The sequence below is a fragment of the Corylus avellana genome, chromosome ca8 (genome assembly GCF_901000735.1).
Source record: "Corylus avellana chromosome ca8, CavTom2PMs-1.0".
NCBI lineage: Eukaryota > Viridiplantae > Streptophyta > Magnoliopsida > Fagales > Betulaceae > Corylus > Corylus avellana.
This window is the reverse complement of record NC_081548.1, coordinates 2,284,938-2,297,300: the sequence shown is the minus strand read 5'-3', so window position 1 is coordinate 2,297,300 and position 12,363 is coordinate 2,284,938. Positions and strand designations below refer to the sequence as shown.

At 36.2% G+C, this 12,363-nt stretch overlaps 1 protein-coding gene across 2 annotated transcripts; it reads left to right on the top strand.

Annotated features, from left to right (window-relative positions):
- Nucleotides 1-2,853: 2,853 nt before the first annotated feature.
- LOC132189253 (transmembrane 9 superfamily member 8) lies at nucleotides 2,854-7,619 on the top strand. Of its 2 annotated transcripts, XM_059603905.1 has the most exons (8): nucleotides 2,854-3,093; nucleotides 4,600-4,764; nucleotides 4,859-4,968; nucleotides 5,063-5,171; nucleotides 5,258-5,370; nucleotides 5,482-5,632; nucleotides 5,831-7,001; nucleotides 7,276-7,619. In XM_059603905.1, exons 1-7 carry the CDS (start codon nucleotides 2,974-2,976, stop codon nucleotides 6,986-6,988), a joined length of 1,926 nt encoding a protein of 641 aa, XP_059459888.1. In that variant the 5' UTR covers nucleotides 2,854-2,973; the 3' UTR covers nucleotides 6,989-7,001; nucleotides 7,276-7,619. The 2 variants fall into 2 exon arrangements, with proteins under 2 accessions (XP_059459888.1, XP_059459887.1); XM_059603904.1 differs by lacking the exon at nucleotides 7,276-7,619 and having other exon boundaries at nucleotides 5,831-7,200.
- Nucleotides 7,620-12,363: the final 4,744 nt, after the last annotated feature.

Sequence of the window (12,363 nt, the reverse complement as noted above, 5' to 3'; positions counted from 1 at the left end):
TCAAAATCAAAGGAGCCACTCAATGGCCGGTATGGAGGTGGACGAACCACCCCCAATAAAACTCACAATCTTTCCAAAACCGACATTTTCTTTCCATTCCCCAAAATTTTCTTAGCAACCAAACAGAATATCCACAAACTCAAGCTAAATCCAAAAAATCAATAGAAAAGAAACCCCCAAATTCAATACCCATATGAAATAGGACCCAGAATTTATACCAATTGAAATGGAGTTTTGAGTTTAGAGGCCTCCGGGCTCTAACAATGGTTCACCGAAGTATGCCTGCAAATCCGACCAGTTCCTGCCGGAACGGTGCCACCTCTTCCTCTCTTTGCCTCTTGGTTCACTCTCTCTCGCTCTCCGCCTCCTCTCTCTCTGAAATCTTTTTTTTTTTTTTTTTAGTTTTTTAATTATTATTGTTGTATAATTTTTAAGTTAGTTTTAATGAATTTTATATATATATTTTTTTTAAACCTAGACACCGTTTTCCACTAACTGCATGCATGCGATAGTTCATGCAAGCCGGATCTCTAATTGATAATATCTCATTTAAGCTTTTAATTAGGACAATGTTTCTTCAAATTAGTAAAAAATTGTTAATGTTTTTCTTAAGGCAACAAAAAATACAAAATTGACCATAATTTTTTTTAATAAGACAAAAAAATCCCTGAAAAAAAAATAAAAAAATAAAAAACTCAACAAATTTTTTGCTGAAGTAGTCGGAACTGGTTGACTTTTTGCCCGAATTTGCATTTTGGTTAACTAAAATAGCCTTCCTACTTGAGTGTAAATGCTCATAAATTAAAAATACTCTTCACATATATTTATTATATTCATGTTATATATGTTGATAAGATTTATTTTAAGTAATTTTTTACGTTTACCACTTAAAAAAATAAAAATCTAACCACTTTTTTTTTTTTTTTTTAAATAAAAAATTGTAATTTTTCATAAAATGTTTTTTTGCTAAAAATATAGGGTTAAATACTCCAAAACCCCCTGTAGTTTCACAACTTTATTTTTTTTCCTGTTTTCATTTTTATTCGTATGGTGGATAGCGACAATAGTTCATCTGATATGTTGACCGCTAGTTGATCGTTGCCCTCGACACGCGACTGAACAATGCCGACACGCGGCACATATATTACTTAATTTTTTTTAATTGGAAAATGTTTTCAATTAAAAATATATTAAAAAAAAAAATCGATCTAAACCGGGTAATGAGTTTCTCGTCCGATTTTTTTTTTTTTTAATATATTTTTAATTTAAAAAAAAAAAACATTTTTTTTTTAATTAAAAAAAAATTAATATATGTGCCGCGTGTCGACGTTTGATTGGTCCACGTGTCAGTCCGTACAGTCAACTAACGGTCAACTAACAGATGGACTAATTTGATCACTTATCAAAACCACAGGAACCTCTTGTGATAAAAATGAAACCCTAGGGGAGAAAAAATAAAGTTATGAAACCCCATGGACTAATTTAATATTTAACCCAAAAATATAACCACTTAAACACACGTCATGACAGATATAAAATGAGACTAAGAAATGAGTGGAAAATAATATTTTCTTTAGGGGTGAAAAGACGTTTAACCACTGGGCGGTTATTAAATAAATAAATAACCGTCTCCACTAACTGCTTTCTACAAGTTGGGCTTTTTGGGCAAATTTTGAGAGTTGGGTTTTTTTCAGCTCACTTTAATAGTTTTTCCTCTTTTTTTTTTTTTTTTTAATTTTTTTTGAATTTTTTTAATTCTTTTTGCATTTTAGGGTCATTTTACCATCAAAATTTGCTATATAAACCTCAAATTGGCCAAATTAGTATAAAGAGCCTATATTAAAAAATCTAAAATATTTGACCACAAATTTACATTAGTTTACATTTACTTGTACTAAAAAAAAAGTCTTTAAATACATTTCATAATTTGTTAATAATTAACATTTACTAATGTTTTAAACCAGGAATTAAACACAACATATAAATAAAATTTTCAAAATCCTTATAAGTCACCTTCTACGCAACATAAAATTTACCAATGACTTATGAGTTATGTCATATTATATGGTCATATGATTTAATGATCAATTTATCATGTGATATAATCATATAAATTATAGTAATAATATATTAATACTTAAATTGTGATTTAATTATCTCAAAAAAATTGTAATTTAATGATTATATTATAAGTATAAATATTATTATTATTATTATAAAAATATATATTATATAAAAATGCGGTTAACGATTTTTACTAATCACTGTTAAGGTGGTTAGCGGTTATAATGGTTAGCGAGCAGTTAATAGCCCCTCGCCTTTTGGGTCCTAATTTTCATCCCTTGAGCATGAGTTCTGCTATTAGGCTGCTAAGAGTCAGACAAGTGTCTGCCAAAGTCTGATGTGATTTTATTAAAAAAAAAAAAAATTTGTAGAAAAATCTCTCTCTTCCTAGTCATGCTAGATTTTGTTTTTTTGTTAAATTTTTATGAATTAATATTTAGTTTCTAATGCTTCAAAATTTAATTTTGGATTTAAAACTAAAACCTAGGGGTGAAAGGTTAACCCTTTAAGGATGGTATCATTTAAAATGGATTTTATCATCCTAAATTTAGTTCTAATACATCAAATTTAGTGATAATATCTCAAATTTAAATTTTTCTTTAATATTTCTCTTCTTCAATTTAAAAAACAATTTTTTTTTTTTTTAAAAAAAGTGGACTGCCTCATGGCAGCCGAAAATCTCAATTCCTTTAGCATGGTGAAAAAAACCATATCTATTTTTCAAATGATGACGTGGCAGAAATAGACCGTAACCTAAAGTCACCGTACCCAGCCATACCGGAGAGTAGATCTAGTCCTGTCCTAGCTCTCCCTTCTCATTCCTTCCGTAATTGCCTTTTAAAACAACCACGAAGACTATCTTAGATCTCTCTTTCTCTCTCCCTCTCTCTCTCTGTGAAACGAAGCGCCATGGCGTTTCGGGGATCTTTCGCCGGCCGTACACTCGCGATCTCTGCGCTCCTTCTGGTTCTGATCCATGGCGGCCACTGCTTCTATCTCCCCGGCGTCGCTCCCGAGGACTTCCAGAAGGTCACCTCTCTCTCTCTCTCTCTCTCTCTCTCTCTCTCACACACACACACACACACACACACACATCTCATATATGCACGTGTAAAGTGATTGATCTGAATGCATACCTCGGATCTGAGAGGGAAATGTCGTGGATTTGTTTGGATGCTGAGAAAACAGAGGAATGGAAAAATGGAAAGAAAGTAGAAGTTTAAAGCATAGGTTTGTATAATCTTATTGAATTGTGAGCATATGAAACCTCAATTGAGATAGTTTTATTGTAACTGTGTTAGACTCAGGTGAATGGAGGTAATTCTATCACCGGATCTCAAAAATTTTAGGAGTTTTGAGATTTAGAGGGAGAAAATCTCTTCCTCGGCAACCAAACACGTACTTTGTGGAAGTAGTTTTGTCATTTCCGGTTCAGTGCGTTTGAGGTTGCAAGAACTTTGACGGAATTTTTCAATTAGAGGTCTTGACATAACTGAGCGGATTACTGATGGTGGTAGAGGATGATCTGTGGATTATTGTGAATGCAAGAGCATTTAGGATAGAATTTGGAGCTCTTTGAATAGATACTTTTTTTAAAAAAAAAAAGAAAAAAGAAATTCTTTAAAGATTTGTGTAATTATGACATTCTAACATTCTTTTATAGCTTTTAAGTGAAAATTGTGGCAAATAAGTACTTATTTGCCACAATGTGTAGGGATTAACCAGTAGTTTATCTTTATGGCTCATAACTTTCCAGCTATCACAGTTACTATCTATCTACTCACTATATCTAAGTAATAGAAGATAGCATGAAGCTTTGAATTCACCATATTAGCTTTATTTCATTATGTAAGTTCTCTTAATTGACCCTCAATAAAAAAAAAAAGTTGCCATAGTTTATTTTTTGTTGTTCCTTGTTATTGTCATCACAACTACTATTTTCCCCGTGCGCATATCACTGTGAGATGTGGGAGGAATTTTGGGGAAAAGGTCTGGGATTCATCCATTCAATTTGTAATTAACTTCTATGGGAATAAAGAAAAGAGAAAATTGAGAAGTGTTCCAGAAAATTAGAATATTAGAAAGTAAAAGATGGCTTCATGGCAAGACGTGCTCATAAGTTGATATATTTCCCCTCTCCTTGGGTCAATTACTTATAAAAAAAAAGTTCATATATTTTGAACCATGCTACTGGGTCCATGGCATTGGTCATTCGTCAAATGTCAATTAAAATATTGGACTGTGGCCGACTTGATAATGTTATGACACATATGACTTTCTCAAGTGGGGCTCTTGATTCTTTATATGTGCCAAGATATGGGTATTCATTAGAAAATATATGCCTGCATTGATACATGCTTAGTAATTCATGTTGTCTTAACTATATTACTCGTTCTATCATGTTTGCCATTATTCAACAAGTACAAATGCCTGACTCTCTCTATGGTGCTTGGAGTTTCTCTCTTGTGCCAACACGTGTGAGAATCATTTGAAAATAATCACGAATAAGTTTTTCTGAGGGGTCTCTGGATGCAGGGTGATATTCTGAAAGTGAAAGTGAACAAATTGACTTCTATAAAGACTCAGCTTCCTTACTCTTATTATTCTCTTCCTTATCCTCGGCCTGAAAAGATAGTGGACAGTGCAGAGAATCTTGGGGAAGTACTTCGAGGTGATCGTATTGAAAACTCCCCCTATGTGGTGAGTTTTTATTATATTCATGTGAGGCTAAACATGCTTAATAATTCCACGATTATTGACCTTTTTTAGTTGACTGATCTTTTTTTGGTGGCAGTTCAAAATGCGAGAACCGCAAATGTGCAATGTTGTTGGCCGGGTTACACTTGATGCCAAATCGGCAAAGGAGTTTAAAGAGAAGATCAATGATGAGTACCGGGTCAACATGTATGGGATTAATTCATATCAAATATATATTTGCTGTCTGTTTGATCTGCTTTGAAGTTGCATTCTGTTAATGGATCTTCCATGCATGTGACAGGATCCTCGATAATCTTCCGCTGGTTGTTCCCACACGAAGGCTGGATCAGGAATCTCCTACTGTTTATCAGCTTGGCTATTTTGTTGGGCTCAAAGGCCAATTTGCTGGGGTATATACTTTATTTATTAGCATTAAGGTGTTTTCTTGTGAATGTGCAAGTTTTTTCTTTTTCTTACTTTAAATGATTGTGAACAGACCAAGGGTGAAAAGTATTTTATCCACAACCATTTGGCATTTACTGTGAAGTTTCATAGAGATTTGCAAACCGACTCTGCAAGAATTGTGGGTTTTGAGGTTAAACCATTTAGGTAACTTTTTTGTTTTCTGGGTCCCTTCTTTCTTACTAAATGATAACCTTGCTGATTCTTGGATCCCGTAGTATCTGGTGGTGATGTTACTTGGTTGCTGGATGAATACAGTGTTAAACATGAATATGAAGGGAAGTGGGATGAGAAGACTCGTTTAATAACCTGTGATCCTCATGCAAAACACACAGTTGCTAATTCCAACTCCCCTCAAGAGGTTGAAGAGAAAAAAGAGATTATATTCACTTATGATGTTGATTTCCTGGTAAGTTCCTATTATGAATTATAGCTTACTTTTAACATTTTCTATTGATCATTAAATTTCTTTTATTGTCATCATCATCATCATTTTTATTGTCTCTGATTAGCTGAACACTAATGGGTAGTGTTGAACTTACTTGGTCCTTTTATGACTGGGGTGCTATCATTATTTATAATGTTCTCTCTCATCTCTTCCTTTCAGGAGAGTGATGTGAAGTGGGCATCTAGATGGGATGCCTATCTTCTAATGAGCGATGACCAGATTCACTGGTTCTCAATTGTCAATTCTTTGATGATTGTTCTCTTTCTCTCGGGCATGGTGGCAATGATAATGCTACGAACACTTTACCGTGACATCTCCAAGTACAATGAACTTGAGACCCAAGAAGAAGCCCAAGAAGAGACAGGATGGAAGCTCGTGCATGGGGATGTCTTCAGGCCCCCAAATAATTCAGACTTGCTCTGTGTCTATGTTGGAACTGGTGTTCAGTTTTTGGGGATGATAGTGGTAACTATGATCTTTGCCATCCTTGGCTTCCTTTCCCCGTCTAACCGGGGTGGTCTCATGACAGCCATGCTCTTGCTTTGGGTCTTCATGGGCCTTTTTGCTGGTTACACCTCTGCCCGTTTATACAAGATGTTTAAAGGAACAGAATGGAAGAGAATTGCTTTCAGGACTGCAGTGATGTTCCCAGCGATCGTCTCTGCCATTTTCTTTGTCTTAAATGCTCTCATATGGGGACAGAAATCATCTGGGGCTGTGCCATTTGGTACTATGTTTGCTCTGATCTTCTTATGGTTTGGGATTTCAGTCCCACTTGTGTTTGTAGGTGGCTATGTTGGGTTCAAGAAACCAGCAATCGAGGATCCCGTGAAGACAAATAAAATCCCAAGGCAGATTCCTGAGCAGGCCTGGTATATGAACCCATCATTTTCGATTCTGATTGGAGGAATACTCCCATTTGGGGCAGTTTTCATCGAACTTTTCTTCATCCTTACCTCAATCTGGCTGAATCAGTTCTACTACATCTTTGGTTTTCTCTTCTTGGTCTTCGTCATCCTCGTGGTCACGTGCGCCGAAATAACCGTCGTGCTCTGCTACTTCCAACTGTGCAGCGAGGACTATCTGTGGTGGTGGAGGTCTTACCTTACATCAGGCTCTTCCGCACTGTACCTTTTCCTCTATGCAACATTCTACTTCTTCACTAAGCTTGAAATCACAAAGCTGGTCTCAGCGATATTTTACTTTGGATACATGCTAATTGCCTCATATGCATTTTTTGTTCTAACTGGTACCATCGGATTTTACGCATGCTTTTGGTTCACAAGGCTCATCTACTCATCAGTGAAGATTGACTAATAAGTGTGATCAGGTTTGTTCGATGGTCATTTTCTTTAAAAGGCTGCAAAAAAACTTATCTTTGTAAACTTTACAATTAAGGTACCATTATCCCTTTCAGATGTAACACTGTACTCAATTTTGAATTGTGAGAAGGAAGGGCATGACTTGGCTGTTATAGTAGCTTTTATCTGTTTAATTCTTAAAGAAGATTCTCCTAGAATTTTTTTTTTCTTCTTTTTGGTAGCCGGACTTGTGTAGGTTTTGAGTAAGATTGACATTATATATTTGCTGTTTTTTCTTGGTAGTCCTGCTGCGCATCCCAGAAGATTGGCAAGCAAAATCTTTTAACCGGAAAAACAAGTCCAAAGCAGAGAAACGCGGGAAGGTAACCTTGCAGGGTGAGTGATAAATTCTGGAGCATTTGGTAGCAATTAATAAGCTTACAATGAAATACACCTAGGCAACCTATTTTGTTTACTTATGTTGAATGATCCATAAGGATGTTTAGGTGATCTTGTTACTGTGTTGCATAGAATTTAGGGCTAGGGTAATTTCAACTTTTGTCATTCTGTTCATGAATATAGTATGGGTTGGTCTTTGGACTGATTTTCAGTCTAGAAATGAATAAAAGTTAGATGAATAAAAATGTGGAGTGTGACGACTACATATATGTTCTTGTTGTATCTATATTCTGAGCAAGATAATCATTGCATTAAACATAAAATAAAACTACAAGAGGAGGGGAGTGGGCAACTCCAAACATCCCAAAAACAGTCATTACAGTGCAATAAATTAAAACTAAAAATCAATCGACATAATTTGAACACAATTGATGGTATCCTTCTCCATTCTCACAAAACTCTACCAAGGGATTAATCTGTAAACATGATATAAGTTGAACCTCCATTCCCCCGTTGTAGTGAACATGATTTGATCTTAGGTCTTGGAGGATGGCAAAGAGCCCAATCTAATTCATGATCCCCAAAACTAGAGATTGGATTGAGTTGAGCTGCCGCTACCCTATTCAAAATCTCAGCATCCACTACAAATAATAGCCAAGTGCATAGATTCCAGCAAGTGGTGTCAACTATTGATGAAAGTGTGATGATACAATTTCAATAGTAAGGTCTTAGTGTCGATCGACTTGGCTGCTTTTTCCTTCTCCGATTCAAATCTCCAGGAAATTGCTGGTTTGAATTGCTAATCTTTAATTGTGGGGATGAATTATATTGGGCTAAGAGCCAGGCAAGTAGGGTCCATAAGAGAATTGTTAGTAGAAATCTTTATCCTTCTCAATAATAGTGGATATCGGCTCCGATAAGAGTCCAGAACAGAAGGAAATTGGCTCGAAATATCAGAATTGGGTTCGACTTGGTTGATTTTTTTAAAAAAAGATCTGAGAAACAAAAAAAAAAATGGTGGCGGTGCAGTGAAGGAGGAAAAAAAATAGATTATAAGTTTAAGTTGACACCAATTCCATCATAGTTCCCAAGGGATTTACTTGAAAATTATTCTAAAAGTGGCTACTATTGTAAGCAAATTCAAATACATATAATCAGATCATATCCAGAGTACGGAACAAGTAGACATTTGGTCCATCATTCTCCATACCCAAAAAAGAAAAACCTGCAAATTAAGAGTCCACAAAATAACATTTTTACAAGCAAAACCCCCAAGCGTACGCACACTGCCATTAGCTCTACTTCCTTGGGCGAGTGTCCTCAGGTTTGGCGGCTCCCACGGCCACCTTGGCGACATCACCGGCGGTGGCTTCGGGTTTTTTCTTGACGTATAAGACGAAGTATCCGACGGCAGCAGTGATAAGGAGGCCGCCAATGGTCATGGTGGTATAGCTGTAAGGAAAAGTGCGCCTCTGGTGCAGTACTCCGCCCGGTTGGTGACCGGGGGGCCTTTTGGAGCCCTCTACTCCCGCGGCTTTTACATCCTCCGGACTCATTTTGTGGGTTTCTGCATTTTTCCTCCACTCCTCGTCTCCTCCGGCCATGCTCTCTCTCTCTCTCTCTCTCGCATTTTGTGGGGTGTGTTTTGTGTTGGTTTAAAAAGGCAGAATTGCCAGGTTGTTGTTCTTGGACACGTAGCTGTGTACGTGGCTGTAGCATATTGCTGTAGCTGTACAAGTGTATGTGTTTCGAGCAAACGGTTGGTTTTGTTTTTTCAATTCATATACAATATTTGTCCAGATTTTTGTTTTTTTAATCGCATGATATAGAAAAAGATCCTGTTATGTCAGAAATGAGAATAACATAGGGACTGGGGCTCTAAATATTGATTAAAAAAAAAAAAAGAACTTTAGCTTAAACACAAGTATTCAAAGGTGTAAATCGACATTCACAATCGAAGAGAACCTTTCCCTTAGACCTGTTAAGAGAAATAACATTTTCATTAATATCATGCATCAGCAAACTCCATATGCGTAAACACAATATACAATACATATTTGACAACTTCTTGACCAAATTCTATTTTCATGAACTTAGATAATTAATTAAACATATAACTAAACCTCTCAAGAGAAAAAACTTTTATAATAGTTAGTAAACTCCGAAATCTCTGTTGCTGACTTTCTCCAATCATCACTTCAAAGAGCGTTTGCCAGTTATTTTTTCAAGGCACTCACGAGAGCAGTGGACAGTGCATTTGCACTGAGTGCATTCTAGGGCCAAGTCATCGAAAGTCTTACCACAAGCATCACATGGAGGAGACGACTCAATCTTTGGAACAAAAGTGAGAGGGTGCTGCTTGTGATAATAGTAGGATGTGAAAGTACTTCCAAACTTAATGTATGGATATTTCCCTAAAACACATCGGGAATGAGCAGGAAAGTCGCATTGAGCACAATAATAGAACCATTGTTTGGGATCTCTTTCTTTTTCGCAAATTAGACAATAGTATTCTGCACAATGAGCTTCAGCACTGTAGGTGAGCTTGAGGAGATGATCGTCATCTTTGTGCCTAGCTACGAGCGGAAGAGTTGCACATTCGAAACCCAAGGCGAAATCGCAATTAGTGCATACAAACACGCAAGGTTTGTCATCAGAAGTGAAATTACAAACATGACATCTTCTATTAAAATTAACAGCAAGGGAGAGAGGGTGTTGGTGACCTTTATGTTTCAAGGTTTCCGGAATTGAACAACATTGAAGGTCAAAGTTGCAATCACACTTTACACATCTATAGAAGAGGCCGTTGCTGAGACGTTGACAAGCATTACATGAGAACAAACCAAGACGAAAAAATGATTGTGCGCTAAGGAGGGTGAGGGGGTGTGGATGAAGTGGATGCCGCTTAGTTTTTGGTAGTTGAACACATTTACTGTGGAGAAAAAAATTGCATTGTGTACAACTGTAAAACGGAGTGGAGATTAGTCTTGTACAGCCATCACAAAGCTCATCCTTCTTGAGCTTCTTGTTGTTAAGAATTAAATCATGTCGATGGCTAAAATGTTGTATCTGCTCAGCCCCTTCAAACTCCATAACATTTGTTTCTAATTCCTCACGCAGCAACTTGAAATCTACATCTTCTTCATATTTAAATGCACATGCCAAGTGGGCCACGTAACTGCATTCCTTACAATAATATGCTCCATACTTTGTCTTCACTTTTTGATAGCAGAGATTACAAAATATATCCTTGTGCTCTTTGACTTGAGAAAGAGAGTAGATGAGAGTGAGTGAGTGATCATGACTTGTAATTCCGATGATGCGTGAAAATTGAGTACATTTACTGTGAATCAAGAGTTGACATATGCTACATAGGGAGGCTAACTCATTGCCTTCCTCACCACAAGCTTGGCAAGTGAACTGGATTTGGTTAAAGAAAGAGATGAATGCATGTTGGCAGTCTTCAATGTAATTAATTCGTGAGCAGGTAGCACATGTGAAATCAAGATTGAAATCGCACTCACTGCATTGGTAAAAGGGGTATGCATTGCAGTTTTTACCGCAAGCATTACAAAGTTTTTTCTGTGGCTTCACAAGAGAAAGGGTGTGGTTTGGGTGGTGGAAGGGGTGTTGTTGTATTTGGGGAGGCAGCTCAAGGCATGATTTATGGAGGAGTAAATTGCAATCGGAGGTGGAGCATTTGTATCCAGCACCAGATACTGGCTTCTCACAGCCGAAGCAAACAAGGTTAACGTCCTCCTTGCCATCATTTTTCACTTCTTCTGTGAAGATGAAGGGATGATGCGGATGAAGCAAACGCGGGGTGAAGTGTAACAAAAGGGCTTTGAGATTTGTGGGTACATTGAGGCATGATATGTGAAAGTACATGTCTCTACCCCTGTATTTAAAAGCGGCACCCAATAATATCGGTTTCCGGCACGTCCTACAAACAACTTCAACCACCCATTCTGCGTACAGCTCTGCATCACGAAAATATCTCCGCCTTAGCCAATCTTGGATGATGCTCATGCACTCCGTCTCCATATATATATATATATATATATATATATATATATATGGATGATGGAGTGAAATTAGGAAATAATAATGAGGATCCGAGTAGGAGTAGTAGTAGGAGGAGGTAGTAGTATAGATTTGAAGATGGAAGTGGTTATTAGTATTATTTGTTGGAATTGGAAAGGCTGCTGTTTGGTTTGGTTTGGTTTGGTTTGGTTTGGTGGTGTTGTAGTAGTGGAGGGCCGAGGGAATTGAATTGCTCCAATATTCAATATTTATTTATTTGTTTCTACTTTAATTGGAATAATAACCTTTGGCGTTCACTTGCCTACAATTAACGCAAAGAATAGATTTAATTGCATTAATTGCCCCCAATTCCATTCCAGGTGAATAAAGTGGAACATTTAATTTGCATGGCCCGCCCACTCAAATCCCACTATTTTCTGCAAACTAAATAGATGGCTTCTTTTTTTCTTTTTTTCTTTTTTATGTGGAAAAAAATATACATTGCCTCTCAAACTATGTATATATATATATATTTTTTTTCATGTGATAACTATTTTTTTAAGGTGTGTTTGTTTCACTGTAATTTTATTTTTTTATCGAAAGATGTTTTCAATTAAAAATATTTTCTAGGAAAACTAATAATGATATTCCGTTAAAAATAATACTGAAAATGTTTTCAATTGTTGGGCTCCTACTGAAATTCTTATCCCTCAAAGCCACATAAAAAAAAAAAAGTCAAACATCAAACAAATCCAATTCCACCGATGTCATAAAAAGTTGAGGAAATCAGAATTACAGTTTTTAAAATAAAAAACAATTCCACCGATCTCGCCAATTTGACTTGTTGTATTGCTAGATATACGACATGAAACATGGACTATACAATTAATCTATTAATAAAAAAGTTGTATAAAATAAAATATAGAACTTAAAAAGAAAGTTCTAGAATTGTGAAAAGAAAAAAAATAA